The sequence below is a fragment of the Galeopterus variegatus genome, unplaced genomic scaffold (genome assembly GCF_000696425.1).
Source record: "Galeopterus variegatus unplaced genomic scaffold, G_variegatus-3.0.2 Scaffold1014, whole genome shotgun sequence".
Taxonomy (NCBI): Eukaryota; Metazoa; Chordata; class Mammalia; order Dermoptera; family Cynocephalidae; genus Galeopterus; species Galeopterus variegatus.
The window spans coordinates 32,171-51,364 of NW_007727125.1; the positions used below are offsets into that span (position 1 = coordinate 32,171).

Below are 19,194 nucleotides of genomic sequence, written 5' to 3' on the forward strand. Positions count from 1 at the left end.
ATGGAAAAAGACAAAAAAAAAAAAAAAAAAAAAAAAAGAATAGTCCAAGCTGAGTTTTCTTTCTTTCTTTTTATTGTAACAAAATTGATTGTACATATCTGTGAGGTACAGAGTTGAACATCAATATCCACGTGCAATATGTGATGCTCACATCTGAATAATTATTATATTCAATAATATACACTATTATTGCTATTGGTGGCCGTTTACCCATTCCTCCCTTCCCTCTCCCCTCCTAGTAACCCTAGTTGTCCTTTTGAACGTTCAGGGTATTATTGGGAATGTTTTATCTTTCTAATTATGTTTATAATTTTAGCTCTCCCTTATGAGTGAGAACATATGGTATTTCTCTTTCTGTGCCTGGCTTATTTCATGCAATATAATTTTCTGTTAAGTTCATCCATGTTGCTGCGAATGGCAATATTTCATTCTTTTTTTATAGCTGAGTAATATTCCATTGTGTACATATACCACATTTTCCTTATCCAGTTGTCTGATGATGGACATTTATGTTGGCTCCAACTCCTGGCTGTTGTAAATATTGCTGAGACAAACTTGGGAGTGCAGGTATCCCTTCAAAATGATGATTTCCATTCATCTGGGTATATAATCAGCAATGGGATTGCTGGATCATATGGCAGTTCTATCTGAAGTTGTTTAGGGAATCTCCATACCATTTTCAATAATGGCTGCACCAACTTGCAGTCCCACCAACAGTGTAGGAGGGTTCCTCTTTCTCCACATTGTCGCCACCATTTGTTGTTCTCCATCTTTTTGATGTTAGCCAGTCTAACTTGGGTGAGTGGTATCATAATGTGGTTTTGATATGCATTTCCCTGATGCTGAGTGATGTTGAGCATTTTTTATGTGTCTGTTGGCCATTTGCAAATCTTTCTTTGAGAAATGCCTATTCAGTTCCTTTGTCCATTTTTAAATCGGGTTATTTGTTTTTTTACTGTTGAGTTTCTCATATATTTTGGATATTAATCCTTTGTCAGATGCATAGTTTGCAAATATTTCTCCCACACTGTGGATTTCTTGCTGTTGTTTCTTTTGCTGTGTAGAAGCTTTGTAGTTCGATATTATCCCATTTGCTTATTTTTCCTTTTGTTGCTTGTGCTTTTGGGGTCATATTTATAAAATCTTTGCCCAGTCCTACTTCCTGAAGTATTTCCCGTGCATCTTCTTTTAGGAGCTTTATAGTATCTGGTCTTACATTTAAGTTTTTAATCCATTTTGAGTTGAATTTTGTGTATGGTGAGGGGTACAGATCTAGTTTCATTTTTCTACATATGGATATCCAGTTTTCCCAGCACCATTTATTGAAGAGCCAGTCTTTCCTCCAATGTATGTTCTTGTTGCCTTTGTCAAAGATCAGTTGGCTGTAGGTTTGTGGGTTGATTTCTAGGTTCTCTGTTCCATTTGTCTGAGTGTCTGTTTTTATGCCATACTGTTTTGGTAATTATTGCTTTGTAGCATAGTTTTAAGTCAAGTAGTGTTATGCCTCCAGCTTTATGTTTTTTGCTCAAGATTGCCTTGGCTATTTGGGGTCTTCCATTGTTCCATATAAACATTAGGATTGTTTGTTTCTATTTCTGTGAAAAATGTCATTGGTATTTTGATGGGGATTGCATTGAATCTGTAGGTTGCTTTGGGAAGTATGGACATTTTCGTAATGTTGCTTCTTCCAATCCATGAGCAAGGAATGTCTTTCCATCTTTTTGTGTCCTCTTTAATTTCTTTCAACAGTGATTTGCCGTTTTCATTGTAGAGATCTTTCACCTCTTTAATTGATTCCTAGGTTTTTGGGGTTTCTTTGACTGTTGTAGATGGGTTTGCTTCCTTGATTTCTTTTTCTGCTAATTTGTTGTTGGAGTATAAAAACACTACCAATTTTTGTGTGTTGATTTTGTATCCTGCAACTTTACTAGTCATTTATCATCTCTAAGAGCTTTTTTGTAGAGTTTGGGCTGTTCTATATTCAGGATCACGTCATCTGCAAAGAGGAACAATTTGACTTCATCTTTTCCAATCTGGATGCCCTTTATTTCTTGTCTTGCCTGATTGCTCTGGCTAGTGCTTCCAGTACTATGTTGAATAGGAGTGGTGAGAGTGGGCATCCTTGTCTCTTTCCCTTCCTCAAGGGAAAAGCTTTCAGCTTTTCCTCATTCAGGATGATATTGACAAATGGTTTGGCATATATGGCTTTTATTATGTTGAGATACTTTCCTTCTATACCTAACTTACTGAGAGTCTTTATCATGAAGGGATGTTGAATTTTGTCAAATGCTTTTTCTGCATCTATTGAGATAATCATATAGTTTTTGTCCTTGATTTTGTTGATGTGGTGTATCACATTTACTGATTTTAAGCTGAGTTTTCCAAGTTGACTGCAACTCTGCTCCACAGAGGCATTCAAGGACCCAGGTTCCTTCACTTGTGTGGCTCTGCCACCCTTAGGTACTGTGCATTTATTTGTATGATTGGGGCAAGGTCATCACCTTCTCTGGGCTCCAACTGATAGAGAAGGTGAAGGAGACCCACCCATTGTCTTAAGGGTCCTGACTTGATAATGGCATACTTCCCTTCAACTTACATCCCTAGGTGAGAGTCAGGCACTTGACCACATGTGGGGCTGGGGAATGTAGTCACTAACTTGGCAAGAGGGGCTGGGGAATGTAGTCACCAACTAGGGAGCTACATGTTCAGCTATAACTCTATGCTTATGAACAGGACAGCAGATTCTGGTGGACAGCTAGCAATCTGTAGTGAAAAAGAATTTTCTTGTTTTTTTCTATTTTCTAGAAGAACTGTAAAACAATTATCTTCTTTCAAGCAAACCCAACAAGAAAAAAAAAATCAAATTCACATAAAAATGTTAGAGAACTATATTTATTTTAGTACTGAAATAAGCCTGAGAGATCATTTGGTCGTGGGACAATGTGTGACCAGTAGACATTATTTCATTGACTTGTTACTCTTGGTCTTCCCCAAAAGAGCAGGGACTTTATCTTGTTCATTGCTGATCTCACCCTGTAGAATAGTTCTTGACACACAGGAGGTAACAAATCTTTGTTACCAAAATGTAGTGATTTTAAATTATTTTTTGAATTTATCTCCTCCTCTGCCAAGTTACCAGGAGTGGCAGGATATATTTAGAGGATCTAAGTATAGCAAATCTCTTTCATGTTTATGTATAATGAATATAAAATCTAAACACTGGCCAAAGTCCACAAGGAAGTCTGTACAAGCTCATAAATGTCAGTTGGTATTTACACTTCATTTCCAGAGAAAAAGCTATTAGGGGTCTGACCTATGTTTTGCCTTAATTAGGTTTTTTTTAAACAAAGCACTGTCTTGAATTTGACTCCCAGGTGTGAAAAAAAAGCACACTGTGTAATATTAAAAATACCTGTAAAATGCAAATACCTTCATTTGTTGAGAGATATTAAATGGTCTGTGATCAAGGCCTGTCTATTTTTTCAAAGACAGAATTAAACATTTTGTCTCCATTAAAAACAAAAGAATTCAAATTAAGATTACTTATAAATTAAAAATAAATTCTTATTACAGAGAGGGAAATCCACTCCACCAAATGCAGCAGTAAACATTCTTAAAATAAATTCAGTGACCTTTTTAAAAAAGATTACAAAATTGAATTTATTGAGGTTCACACAAGATGCACTTATAAAATTAGTACTGAATGCCATTATAACAGAAGAAATGAACATCATCCTGAATTCCCAACAGCATCTGCTAAGGAAATGAAAATCTTCCGCAAATGACAGCACAATAACAGAGTAAGTCAAGCAGGATTGAAAGATATGTCCAAACCATGTTCTTGCTCTGATCAGGGCTATGTTTGGCAAAGCTGTCCACAAACTAGTCATATTTCCATTGACCACGGACACTATTCCTTTCATTGTTGAAAAGGAGATGGAAAAAATAATTCTAAATTGGGCTCCACTGAAACATACATGAAACAATTAAAAATCTTTTCATTTTTAACTTAAAATATTTCCTGGTTTCATAAGGCATGTCTGTACAGTTTCCTCAACATCAATTTTCAGATTTCTTCAGTTAATGCAAAACATTAAAATTCACTTTTGGATTTCAAATGAACATGCCAAAACATTAAAGCTTGCATTATATTTCACCCAGGAAATAAACAAATCACATAAAATTTGCCTTCTGCACATACATGCCTGAAATATCGGCACAAGAGCTGAACTTCAAAATCAAAACATCAAAGGAAATAACAGTTAATATTACCATCTTCTAGACAATTTTGAAATGAGAAGTGTTTACACATGAAGTTGTAAAATTTTTATAGAGATGCAGAATGGATTCCCAAGATAAAATGGGGTGAATAACTTGTCCTATGATGCAGGCCACAGACCAATAATTAAGCAGAAATGGAATCTTGATCTCAAACAAAACCAAAAAGCACTTTTTGGTTGCTGTTCCCAACATCCACACACAAATAGCCACCCCCATGTCTCAAATACCCCTATTGACTTCACACAAGGTCCTCTACCAATGTCACGGGCCTGTCACACCCCAGCACAGGATATCCAAACAGGACCAACACATTTTATAAGCCCAAGCAAGATGATGCTGCCCAATCCACTTGGAACATTTACTTTAAAACTGATACTTAAACAAATTCAGCGAAAGTGGACAGTTTTGAATTTTGTACATTGACAATTTTCAGCCTCTTAAATACCAAATCCTTTTAGCTGTAATAATTTATGAAGCAATTAGTTTTAAAGCAAAACCAGTTAAGTATACCTTAAAGTTAACACTGCTCTGCTTTTTTCAATATAAAAAGTACCTTTTTGTAATGAAATTTCTATTTCATCCACTGCAATTAAATGACACACAGCTCACATTTCGCTTTAAAGAATAAACTGAAAAATTATGAAACATTTTCTCAGTGATGTATAACCTTCATTAATTAACTTTTTTAAATAAATGAACTGGCTTAGGGGTTTTTGTTGTTGTTGTTTTCTATAAATGCTACTATTCATCATATCTTATTTAAGGTAGCCTTTTATTCTGATTAATTCTGGTACAACTTCAAGGATTATTCTGGTGGTAAGAACATTTATCTTGACATATATTTAGTAATTTTTTTAACGCTTTGGCAGATGAAGTAAAGTTTGAAAGCTGTGAAAATAGTATGAGACTGGAAAGGTAATGTCATGGTAAAAGCTCCACAGTTTTCCTGGTATATCCTTACACTGACAAGGCCTTGAGGCAAAATTCAACATTCTGGAAGCCCAAACTGATAAAGCAAAAGAGATTTTCATGTTGCTTCATTCAGGTCCCAGAAGTGACGCTGCTGCTTGGCCAAGCAGTAGAAAGTTTCATAATCCATCAAGTTTCCCAGAGAGTCAAGGCTGGAGGCTGCTGCTGTTCCATGATCTGACCTTCAGCCAGACCACATTATTGGAAGAAAAATACTAAGATTTGCTTGCCATTAATAATTTAAGTTTTTAAATAAATATTTAAGTGCATTTTTAGCATCTGTCCATCCTGGCAGCACAGCACTTGCTGCCCCACGACCAGCATCTTCAGCACATGGAGCCACACAATTCAGTCAATTCGGTTTCCGCAAATTGTGAACCTGTCTATCTCTAACAAATCTTTCTTTGAGGACCTGTGTTTTAATTCAGAATTTTCCTGCGTTATGTCCTTCTCATCACCATCTGGAGTTGTCAGAAACTGATCAGAACTGCTTGTCACAAGTAACGGTATAACATTTTCCTTTTGATGAACAGGCTGGCTGGTGACTGAAGCAGACAGGTTTTCTTCCATGGACAGGCCTATGGAAAAATACATCCACTGAATTAGAAAAAGATTTCCCCTCAATTTACAATAAATACAAGTTTACCAATATATTGGTACTGAAAAAGTGTCCATTATCCATGCTTTTAGATAAACCAAATGATAACCAAATAGCATGTTGTATAAGCAGCTGTAATTTAAAATGAAAACTTAGAAGCTACACCATTTCTGTTTGTTCATCCAAAATTTTATAGCAGGGCATATTATGTTGATCACATCATACAAATAATACCACCACCCAGTTTTGGAAAAATCAGAACTCCTATATTACAACTCTCTCCTATATAACCAAGTCCTAATATGACTGCTGCCAGACCAGAAAAATTAAGATCGATCTGCTCTTATCCCCCGGACATCACGGAGTGGGCTAAGTAGACTCAGTTTAGGATCCTGCTTTAGTTTTCTCTTCAGCAGTCATTATGACTTGACACAGCACGTATTTCTTTCTTTTCCTCTCCTCCTGACAAACTAGAATAAACTCCACCAGAGCAGAGACATGGACTTTTCCCACCACTGCTGTATCCCCTGGACCTGGAATGCAATAGGTACTCGATAATCATCTAATAAACAATGAATGAATACATGTAAAAACTCAGAGCACTGAGTCATACAGACATGTGATGAGATCTAAAATATAACCATTAAAAAAACCCAAACACCTAAAGTGAAACCAAATCTTTAAAACATTGCTAAATGATGACTGAAGAATGATTTTTTACTAGGTAGAGTTCAGACAATTAACTCTTTGAAAACGATTCAAGGAAGTAATGAAAAGACCCAAACATACCTTGAGAGGATTTACATTTGCTCTGTGATTTACTGGATGGTTTGCCTGGCATGCTGGTTGGGGGAGGATTAAACAACTTTTCTTCCATTTTGGCTTCCTTCACATATTGGCATGATTTCCCCAACAGCACGATGCTATTAAGTACTTTCAGGGATATCAACCTAAACCAGAAACAAAACAGACAACTGCTGTTGAAATTAACCACGAACTCCATCCACTACCATTGCTAATGAGAAGGCGGTGGGCATGGTGAAAGGGGACAGGCCCTTTCAGGCAGAGGACCTGAGTCTGGGGTATATGTTCTCTATGTGAAGCCTGACTTTCCTGAGGCTACTTTACCATGAGGGAAAACTTTTGATAAATTCCTTAGTTCTCATTATAGGAATTAAACCAGTTAGAAGTTTTTCCTGGTACTAAAAAACTAAACATTTATTCTCTTATTACAAAACAAATACAATTAGTACATGCAAAGGGGCAAAAAAGAAAACAATAAAATAACTTAAAATTCCACATCCCAGTGATAATCACTGTAACATCTGGTATATTATCTTTCAGTCGTCATCTGTCCTGAGTACACCTCTATTTGTGCTTTCTCACTGTACAGAAACAGAGTCTATTTTGCAAGGCAGTAAAGGGGTGAAGTTAGGAGCCAAAGCATTGGCCCTGGTTGAAGTGTCCGAGTGGAGTCCTGACTCCATTGCTTAGAGCCTGTATGGACCTGGGCAAGGTACAGAATGGAGACAATCCAGGCAAGGTGCTTAGAGCAGTGCTCAGCAAGAAATGTTAAGCAATTTTGTTATTTTATTATTATTGTTGTTATTTATATAACAATACATATACCATGACTATTTTTCCATATCAGTCAATGTTACTCAGTGACATTATTTTAAGTGGCCTTATAATATTTTACTGTATGGGTTACCATATAACAAAGCCCCCCAAAAGCTGCTATTTCTGGACATTTAGATTATTTCCAATATTTTGTCTCTATTAAAAAAGTTTCTGATTAAGAAAACTTACACTAAATCTGTATTTCTTTCAGATAAATTTCTGGATATATAATTACAGAAGTGTAATTTCTGGGTCAAATGGTATATAATATTTTAAGGCATTTGATATGAATCAGGCATACACTTCCAGAAAAAAAAAAACCTCATGTTGGTATCTTCTCACATATAGTGGGCCTTAAGTGACACAGAATCCAGGACCTAGATGCCAGGTTTAGAACGAGTCAAAAAGTAGATTGCTGTTTTTTGTGCCTGAGATGAAAAGCTGGCACTAACATGAAATTACAAGTCAGTGAGGACAAGTCTGAGGAGGGACTGGATGTGGGCCAAAGCAGGAAGCCTGCAATGTTTCCTTTCCGGTCCCCAGCCCCCCTCCTCCAGGAGCTAAGAATGCAAACATCAAAGACCACACAGATCCATGGCCGCAAGTACCTGCTACCTGTTGTGCACATGACACTTCCAAATTTACCCCTGCTCCAACTTTTCCCCTAAACTCTTCACTCACCCTTTTCACTGCTTCCTTGACACAGCCTAGGGATGTCTGATAGGCACATCAAACTTACCAAATACAAACCACAATTCTTGATTCAAACCCTTCCCTCCTCCACAAAACCTGCAAACCCTCAAATGTATACTTCTCTCACAGGCTTCCCCATCACAGTAAATGGCAATTCCACTACCCTAACTGCTTGGGCCCCAAACTTAGTAATTGTATTTGATTCTTCTTCCATCACATCTCCTGTCCAATCAGTTCATTAGCAAGTCCTGTCCAGCTCCACCAGCAAAATGTACACCCACTGGACAAATCCGTACCACTTTACTGCTACCACTTCCATACCAGCCTTGGTCACCTTTCCCTGGAAGAATAACAACATTGGGTCTGGGCCTGACTACTGCTTCTCCTCCTGCCACGCTCTAGTCCATTCTCCACACAGCAGCTGCTGCAAGAAGCCTGTGGGTCTGGCCATCTTCTGCTCTGAACCTACAGTGGTCTCCCTCCCCCGGGGCCTTCCCATGGCATGTCTGCACGGCCATCCTCTCCCAAGTGCTCTGTGTGGGCTGTGGTGCTGCAGCTGCTCTGGCTCCTGCTGTTCCTCCTGTCAGCCGTGTCTTGTGTCCCCTCTGCAGAGCCTGCTCTCTTCCCAGGCATCTGCACAGCTGAAAAACCAGCTCACCAGAAAGGTTTCCACTGCTGGCTCTTCCTCAGGCAGGCGCCTCTGTCGTTCCCCATCTCCTCACATGATTATGTCTTTCTTCATACCACTTACTACCAACCGTCACCTTAGAGGTACTTTATTGTCTGGTGTTAGGTCTATTTGTCCACCAGAATTTCAGCGACACCAAGGCAGGGTACTTGTCTTCTTTTTGGCTGATCCCTAGACCAGCCTGGGCCCAGCACCCAACACCTAGCAGCGCCCCTGAGGAGTGCAGAATGGATCAGGGAGGGGAGGCCAGTGAGCCTCCCTCCACTGCAGCAACGGTCTGCAGGGAAAGAGACTCAGACTGGGTGTGACGGGGGAAGAAGCAGAGCATTTTATGTCAGGGGCCCAGCTGAATTCTGATTTGCTTTTGCTGAAGGGAGATTCCTGGGTTTGGTGGAATTAATGAACAAAGGTTTCATGGATGACATGGTTTTGAGAATGTTTCTGAAGGAGGAGAGAAGAATCTGGGTATTACCCTGAGACAAGGATAATCAGAATAGATGAGCAGATTGGAAAGGCCAGTGAGCAGATCTGTCTGGCTGGACTATATAGGTGGAGAAGGGATGAGATGCTGGGAGGCAGACGACATGGGAGGGGATATGGATGTCCTGAATTTTAAGTAATTCAGATTAAAGCACATCCCTGGTAAATTATGCACAGGCAACTGTTACTAAACAAAGGTTTTCAGATGTAGCATATACGTGCTTTACTTCCTGATTTGCTTATATCAAAAGAAAAATACTAGAATGGTTAGCTTGTTAAACAAAGAAGGAAGCAATTACATCAGTATCACTTCCATAAACATGGCACAGTGCTATGAACTTTGAGTGGTGTGAAAATTTGTTCCACTAAAGGAGAGGCTCATGTTTTTAATGTCAAAAAACTGAAAAGAGTTTCCTACATACAGTAAAGCGTTCACATGCTCATTCAAATGGAAAATAGGAATGGTGTGCAATCTGATCAGAACCACATCTTCCCTTGTTTGTCACTGATATCAGCTGCAGCACTTCAACACCATTCCAAAGGGCGAGGCCTGAGACGGGCAGGGCGGGTGCTGGGAGTAACGTTCACTACTTAGCGTGCTCAAAGGACAATCGGAAAGCATAGTGACTACTATTGTGTTGCTTCAAAAGAAGCTTCCTGAGCACTTGCTATGTGCCAGGCAGCGTGCTGGGCACCAGGCAGAAAATAATGTAGAATATACACTCAAAACACGAAACTGCAACACCACAGGCATCTCTGGACATCAAACCTCCTCCTACGGGAAGATTCTGTGTGAATCTACTGCTTACTCTAGGTATATCCTCTCACGTTTTTCCTCTTGAGATAGTCAGATCTGATATCTCTTACACATGAATACTTCCTGAGCATAACTCCTGACACATCCTACATAAGCAAGCCTGGACAGGTTTCCGGTTTTCTTTTGGAGTAAGTTAATCTAAAGCTATTTTATCATCAACTCACTTCTTGAGAAAACTAACAATGGCAAGACCATCATTTTATATTGTTGTTTTCTTCAGATCATTTATTACTATCTTATATTGTTTTAGCTCTTCGTTTACTGTTTGTCTTCCCCAACCAGATTGTAAGCTGTATGAGACTAACAAACTTGCACATCAGGTCCAGCCAGCCATAGGCGAAGAAACTACATTCTGCACCACCTTTGGGTTTACATGACACAGGCCTAGAGTGTGCTAAATAATTACATGTGGCAAACATACTAGAAGATCAAAGATATTTTTAAACATTGAAAAATATCTCATTGCAATGACAGACTTTTTCTCATAAACAAAAATACAGGTGAAACCTAAATCATAAGCAAAAAGGGCTTTGAGTAAAAGATTTTATTAAAGATTAAAATAAAATCTAAAGTACTGTTAATACTACCACCAAAAAGCAGTATTTTAATTTAACTGAATCACAAATACACTTGTAGGTACAAGCGGTTAAGAGAGCCCCTGAGACAGAGGGGGGGTAGTATGATTGGGGTGTTAGTAACTTCCATCACATCTTGCATTTATACTTTACTGCATAACTAGAAACATATTCAAGAATAGTTAATCTTACCCAAAATAGAAGAGTATGACACAGGCATAAGACAGGATTCCTTGCACTTTAATTGAGCTTGTTACAACTCTGATGAGCTAGCCAGAAACAAACCAAAACAACAAAAACACACAAACAGAACACACAACCACAGAGATATTAGTTAATATTTAAATAAAAGATTTTTCCATGCTGATTTTAATACTTCAGGTACACACCTGTGGCTTTTGTCTAAATTTAAGAAGGCAGTTCTAGATTTGTTGATTCCTATCAAAATGTGCCTGCATGTAAAATCTTCTGTGGTAGATTTAGATTTGTTCAAGCAAATCCAGGATGCCTGTGGCCAGTGTCACAGTTCAACTATTGCGGACTCTCTGAAGTCAGACACTAAACCTAGCTCACAAACAACATGTTTACTTGTACTGGACACAGATGCAGATCAGCTGGTTTTTACAACAAAAAAATTATCGTGGAAAGTACAAATGAATTTGTCTTGCTACATGCATCTCTACCAAAGCAAGGACTACTTGGTGAGCATTTCCGTTATTCCTGCTTTTTTTTTTTCTTGTCCTTTGTTCTTTGACTCTTTTAAATACCCCTATTAACTCACCGGGAGCACAGAGAAAACAGAACCTTAGGAGGTTTATACTGCTTCAAAAAACTAAACACTATTAAAAAAATTAATTACTTAACAGTTGAAAATTTCTGTCTCTTTTGGATACTTATAGTTAAACACCTATTTTCTTATCTCACAGAAATGCAGGAGTAACAGCATTATCCTTGGAAGTGTGCTGAATAAACCTGGTGGGACTAGTTGAGGGAAAATGATTACACATTACAGGCGCAGCTGTGCCCATATATTAAGGTCTATGGGGACGGCTACATGGAAATGGAGAATCGGGGAGGAGAACTGACCTTGTCTAGTACTGTCAAGTTATCAAAAGGAAGTCTATTAGGGTATCTTAAATAAATACCATAACACACATTGGAAAAGATATTTTAAAAATGCTTTTAATAAACAAGCAACTGGGAGGAGGTATGGGGAATGAATTATCGTATGTTTGATAAAGTTTCACTATGAGAAGAGTGACAGGGAATCCCTCAACTGTCACAGTCTCTAACAGGGAAAGAACTGTTGTACCAGGCATTTGTGATAGAAGTTTATGTGGCTTTAGGATTTTATTCATTGATATGAAAGGCAAACCAATGATCACATTTAAGGCTTAAATGACTTCATTTTTATCTAGTACAGTATTAGGTAACTTTTACAATACACATGCCCAAAGTCTAATGTCTGTGAGAACATAATACATGATTTCTTTGCCTTTTTTTTGAATATGAATTAATTTTAGGACCTAAGGTAACACTTAGAAGCAAGCACTGTCATCCTGTGCCTTAATTAAAGAATTAACTTGATTCCTGAGGACTCGGTACATTCCTCGAGGCTCCCAGATGTCTGGTAAAGCTAGGCACCACTTTGAAGCTCTGTGAGAAGAGTGTGGCACAGGAGATGCACCAGGATTGTTGTGTAACTACATAATCCCCCTCGAGAAGACAGGAGGTCTTCCAGAAGTGTTTTGTTAATCAATTATCAGTTAAGGATGAATCTTTTTGTAAAACAACCATAAAAATTCATTGAAGGAATAAAACAAAGACTGAAAATAGATTTAAAATACCAGATTAAAAAATTTATACAATTATGAATAGGGTTTTCTGGCAAGTAAATTACTAGACAAATAAGTCAATTATTATTTGGCAAAACAGGGCCATTTTAAATCCAACCATTTATTCAATCCTTTAAAAAAAAAAAAAAATCAGGCAATCAAGGTTTACCCTCACACTACACGTATCATGTTTCTGGTTGTAGGGAATAAATGTAGAAGAATTTAATATTTTATCAATCCCTTCAACTTTTACCAAATAATTTTACTATTTAAAATCCTCCATTTTCCCCAAATTCTAGGAGTTACTTTTCCCAAACAAGTTATTAATATATTTAAAAATATTTAGGATGTGGTTATCTGTAAAGTCACAATGAAATTGAAATAACATTAAACTTACTAATTATCCATCATCTAAAAAACGTCTGGCAAACTGGTCTAAAATACAGTTGGCATGACTTAGAACTTCTTAATACAGTGCTTAGCTGATTTGCACAAGACTGCATCATCTATAAGAGATGATGCCCTTTGGCAAAAAGATGGTTGCATTTGTTTTGATGTGGGAATAGGTAGTCAAAAAGGAACATAATCAAGTACAGGTGCAGCCAGCAAATCCTCTTAAATAATATTATTACAGCTTGATTTGGCCAGTAATGATTGGCAAGGCCATTCTGAGAAATTCATTAAAATTCAAAGTTGATAACTTTGGGGGGGGGGGGGGGGGGTTGTTTCAGTAAATTTCAGTGCTATTATTTTTTTTTAATACATGATATTTCATGAGTATAAAAGAAATTTCCATTGTAAAAACATTGGAAAAATTTTAAAAAGTAGTAATTACAATGGATACAGAATATATCTTCATTTGGGCATATCATAATTTATTTAAATTGTTCCATTTGTTTCCAAATGTTTACTAGTATAAATGCCACTGCAATGCATAGCATTGCCCATAAATTATTGTGTGCCTTTTATAACTATTTCCTCAGGATAACAAATTCCTAAATAACTGAAATTACCGCATTAAAGCATGACACTGTCAAACTGCCCTCTAGAACCATTGGATAAATTTACACTGCAACCAATATGCATTACAGTGGCCACATCAATTCCTGCCACCAGTTATTTACATTAAAAAAGAAAAAACCTCTGCCAAATGAGTTAGCAAAAAAGAGCACTCTCACTGTTAGGAAAGCCATTTACATGAAATAGTTCCTTAAAATCACTTATATATTAGATGGCTCAAAATCCAAAAGGATAATGCTATCATTTAAAACAAAACTTTCTTCCAAGTTATTTATCTTTAGTTTTTACATCAAGTCCTTTTGAGACAAACTTATTGATAATCCACTTATTAGTATTTTATAATAATTGCTTTCTCATTATCAAAAAACAGAGAACATATGGACTTACTAAAACAGCTAATGGGAGAGGAATAAAGCCCATTCTCCGTGCTACAGAGTCACTGTAATCAGTATAAGCCTAGACAGAGAAAGAAGAAAAGGATTCAGACTTATGGGATTTAAACAGCATTTGACAAGTACTATTCACTCATCACCAGCAAATGTTCTAAACAGGTGAGGCTACGAGCAGGAAGAGAACCTGACTACTATTACGTAATTTAGTAAAATGATGTGGAAATTCTGTTCAGAAGAAGTTTAAATACAAAGTTGTGTAACTGTTAAAATGCTACGAAAATCAAACACTATTTAATGTTAAGTATTATTATTATTATCATCAGTTTGTAAATGTTTAGTGTCAACAATAAAGATAAGTAGGAAGTTTACGTCTATGTAGTTTTCCCCTAAATAATATTCCATGCTAAATTAAACCATTCTTGAGTTAATTTCAGACTATGCCTTTGATATAATGCTCACATTTTTCTGCCGGCTGCTAACAAGGTCAAAAGCAAGGCTGGCTCTGTATTCACTGTAGACCTAAAGACAAATAACAATGAGATATTAAGTAATACAGTGCAAATATATAATGTGACAAGATTTAGACTTTGAGATAAAAACGGTTAATAATCAACCAGGAACTAGTGCTAATGACCAAGGGGACATCTGGGTATGGCTTCTCTATTTGTTTTCCCACAACTCAGGGTAAAACATAGCCTCAGTCCTCCAGAACTATTACATTTACCGACCTTTTAAAGGTGTCTCTTAAAAGAGAAGTAAATATTCAGTGATTATGATCCTGAGAGTTTAGAATTTGGATAGGAGTGAGAGTTTAAAATTTTTGTAAGTAATGCAATATATACATATAAATTATTATGAAATTTTAAGTTTTATGGACAGTTTAAAAAATTATGATTACTATATATCTAACCATAATAATGACTTCTTAGAAAAATGGATGCTAATGTGCAAGATATAAAACTGAGTTAGGGAACACAGTTATGAAGGCACTTGTAAATTGTCATTTCCACTAAAAACTGCACTACTTGAATTAAGCCTATTAATTTTGATTTCAGATGCTGAGAAAATGATTCTGTGAAAAGGGAATCATTCTATACTTATACTAAGAAAGTTGAGAGAGGAAATGGTGAAATTATTTTATCAATGCTTTATAAAAAGGTGCAAAATCGTATTTTCTTCACATATATTAAATCATTTAGAAGCCCATAATCAAATTAAAATGCAGCAGTTGCAACTGCATTTGGATTTAAATTTTTGTCTTTTGAAATAAAACAATAAGTATCACAGTAAAACTGTTTACTGAAAGTATAATCCAATACAATATAGAAAACTGTTAAACTAATGTTCATTTTGGGACTGAGTAAAGAATGAGAAATGTACTAGGAAACTATCTTATGAGCCTAAAGCCAAAAATCTACTTCTGAAAATTCTACAGAATATCTGGTTACAATATAAAACAAATCTCTAAAAGTTTCAGCACATGCTTAAACCAGAAAAATGTAAGGCTCTTTTAGAACTTGTCAGGAACCTGTTCAAAACTGCACACACAAAATAATCAACTTTTAAATATAAAATATTTTATTTATTTATTTATTACTTTTTAAAGATGACCGGTAAGGGGATCTTAACCCTTGGTTTAGTGTTGTCAGCACCATGCTCAGCCAGTGAGCAAACCGGCCATCCCTATATAGGGATCCGAACCCATGGCCTTGGTGTTATCAGCACCACACACTCCAGAGTGAGCCACAGGCCAGCCGGAAATATAAAATATTTTATTTATTTATTTATTACTTTTTAATGATGACCGGTAAGGGGATCTTAACCCTTGGTTTAGTGTTGTCAGCACCATGCTCAGCCAGTGAGCAAACCGGCCATCCCTATATAGGGATCCGAACCCATGGCCTTGGTGTTATCAGCACCACACACTCCAGAGTGAGCCACAGGCCAGCCCGAAATATAAAATATTTTGAAAACCTAGTCAGAGAGAAAAGTTTTGATGGTCTAATTTTTAAAAGAGAAACAATATGATTTTAAAAACTTTAAACAGATTATGATAGTATTAACAGCTTATGACAATTTTGAGTTAGTGACACCGACCTCAACTACTAGCCACTTACATTTTAACCCAAAAATTTGAAACTAGGACTATTTAATACACTAAAATACTTTCAGTGGTGTAATAATTTTTAGAAACTTAAAATTACAATTCTAACTTTAAAGTAGTAATAATCTCCTATTATCTTCATAAATGCAGTAAACCTAAACTTACTATTCTATAACTTTATAACTCTAAGAAGCAGAAGTAAACTTTAAACATTAAATTGCTTATTAAAATACATACATCGGCTGTAATGTCATTGAACTTGGTGATAAAGGCATGTTTTACAATATCCACAGCAATTTCTGATGCAATCACCATACAGACATCTGGAAACAATACCCAGAGATGATCTGGAAAGCATGGGAAGAGTGAGACAATTAAATCTCTTAATATGAACAGAGTCCATATCATGGGCTAGCACAGAAATCTGAAATCTACACAGGGCAAAACTATAATACTTTCAATAAACAATGATATAGAACTAATTCAACCAATTAAAACCTTTATCAAAAGAGCCATACTTAATCAAGTTAAAGGGTAATTCATTCAACAAATATTCAGTACTTTCTATGTGCCACACGCTACTTTATGTGCAGGCCACAGTGGTGAGCAGAGCCCCTCCCTCCATGGAGCCTACAATCTGGTGGGATGATGAGGTTAAGCAGGCTCCTTAGGAAACCCTTTACTTCTAGGGCTGCCTCAAGGCGACAGTAAATAGCTAGCAATAGCATGCCAATGTCAACTGAGTACTTTTTTACTCTCTTTTATCACTATGATTTAAAGATGTTGATCCATCCTTACTTTCACTGTCATACAGATGTAACTTGTTAAATTTTTGCAACTTTATGATATTTATTAAAATGTCAATTCAGAACTAAGTAACTGATATAAAACCACCCACAGATAACCTCCTAAGACCTTGAAGAAGGATGAAAGAGTAGGACAGAACAAGAAAAAGATGGCTAGGAATACTGACAAGGACCTGGGCAGCCAGAGGAGGGGTGGAGACAAGACAGCCAGGCCATGCACGCTGGCAACACAAGGCGGCTTTTGTGAGTCTGGCATCATGTTGAGGATATGGAAATCAGGGGACCTCTTCCAATGATAAACTCTGCCACTAACTGCTATATGACCTTGGGCAAGTTCCTTAATAATCTAAATTCTAGTTTCCTCATCTATAAAATAAGGATAACAAAAGTGTCTATATGTCATTATTATGTGAATTAAATAAGATAATGGTACACAGCAATGTGCCTGGCATACAAAATGGCTAGTAAGATCCTTATGGCAAGCTTCCATAAAATGGCATTTTGGTCTTAAAAAAAAAAAAAAAAGAAAATTTTTAAAAAACTAAAAAAAAAGTGAAAGAATGATGAATTAATCAATAAAGAAAGTTCTTTTATCATACTATCTGCCACAGCAGTGATAAAGGAAACTTAAGATAATTGGTTGGAAGTCACAGTACAAATGAGTGTGACTACAAACATCTAGTTGTCAGGAGGCTTAGGGATTATTTGTCCTTTGGTGTAACAACCCTGCTTTGGGATTGCTGATCCCAAGTGGACCCCACAGGGATGAGCCACACAGTCCACTCTGCCTTTCGTGGACTCCTGTTAGCTAACTTGGTTATAAACAAATACACCACCATTCATCAAAAGAATCCAGGCACACAAAGAATCTAGGTATGAGTGTGGAGGGAGAGGCTTTCCCGCCACACATCTGGCAGCCTTTGGATCTAATCAGATTAGAATCGAGCCACAGTAAGATATATCATTTGATCTTGTGGTTTCTATAAGAAAATAACTTCTGGGCCGGCCTGGTGGCGCACTGCTACAGTGCGCCGCTTGGGAGTGCGGTGGCGCTCCCGCCGAGGGTTCGGATCCCACATACAGACCGGTTCCCTCTCACTGGCTGAGTGAGGTGCAGGCGCAACACCGAGGGTTGCGATCCCGTTGCCGGTCCGGTCCGGTACGGGCGCGACACTGAGGGTTGCGATCCGTTGCCGGACATGAAAAAAGACAAAAAGGGAAAAAAAAAAAAAAAAAGAAAATAACTTCTGGAAATACATTTCTAAAATCATATATCTCATTTTATATCTGTTTCTGATTTTTTTATAGGTATGTGAAAACTAGCAATGAATTAACATAAATTAACAAAAAGTTATTAGATGCCTATAACATTCATAATACTGGGGATAACAGAAATGCAAAACATGTTCTCATTCCTTAAGAAAAAGGTTGTACAGAAATGTTAGACATAAAAAAGCCTCTAACTTACTTGAGATACCTGAGCAAGTGTTCCTTTGCCCATCTAGCTAACTTCTGCACTTCTGCATCATAATTACCTATCTCCCCTATTCGCCTGTTGAGTCCTACAAATGTCTTAGTACTTTTACATTGGTCACAGCACCTAGCCTTGTGCCTGCTCAGTGAATGTCTGCTAATGGAATGGATGTGAAAATTCATGGCATCTTGACAACTTCCTCTCAGCCTTGATTCAGAGATGCATATATGTAACATTTACAGCTTTACATTTTATTTACTTATTTATTCCTATTCAAAATACTAATTAACAGGCAGTAAATGGGTAAATGACAATCATTAGGGAAGAGCAAAGGTTCTTCTGCACAGCCCCTAAAATGACAACAATCTGACTGTAGTTAGGTAACCACAGCACATGACAGTTAAAAACAGAGGGGCCAAGAGCTGCAGTGCTTATCAGGGCACACTCACCCAGTGCAGCGCGTTGAAGCTTATGGGAAATGGTGGCTCATACCACACACACAGAACATACTTGATCCAGTCTACCTAAACAGGTACTGGCAATACCCAAACAATGGAACAGCTAAGTCTTTTGAAGTTATTTGCAAAATTCATTTTATTCCATGTGAAAGAATAAGTTTGGTTTAAAACACTGTATTTGTTAATAGTTACCTGGATTCCAAGAAAACTGTTCCATGTTTCTTAGACACACTATTAGCAAAAGCACATAATTTGTGAACCGTTCCTTAATATCTGAAAAAAAAATCCAACATATAAGTACCACAGTGCATATAAATAATATAGTAATAATATAAGGGTATTTCAAAAAGTTTGTGAAAAAAATGGAAAGATAATACGAATCTT

General features: G+C 37.0%; 1 protein-coding gene across 2 annotated transcripts in view; it reads right to left on the reverse strand.

The window, feature by feature from the left end:
* Nucleotides 1-3,633: 3,633 nt before the first annotated feature.
* TAPT1 (transmembrane anterior posterior transformation 1) overlaps nucleotides 3,634-19,194 on the reverse strand; it is a 53,140-nt gene continuing 37,579 nt past the window's right edge. For both annotated transcript variants that reach the window (XM_008574214.1, XM_008574215.1), the window contains exons 7-13: nucleotides 19,003-19,083; nucleotides 16,310-16,419; nucleotides 14,428-14,487; nucleotides 13,964-14,032; nucleotides 10,914-10,990; nucleotides 6,638-6,798; nucleotides 3,634-5,828 (exon numbers count right to left, since the gene is read on the reverse strand). In XM_008574214.1, the coding sequence (XP_008572436.1) occupies nucleotides 5,599-5,828; nucleotides 6,638-6,798; nucleotides 10,914-10,990; nucleotides 13,964-14,032; nucleotides 14,428-14,487; nucleotides 16,310-16,419; nucleotides 19,003-19,083 (788 nt within the window). In that variant the 3' untranslated portion in view covers nucleotides 3,634-5,598. The remainder of the gene's footprint in view (nucleotides 5,829-6,637; nucleotides 6,799-10,913; nucleotides 10,991-13,963; nucleotides 14,033-14,427; nucleotides 14,488-16,309; nucleotides 16,420-19,002; nucleotides 19,084-19,194) is intronic.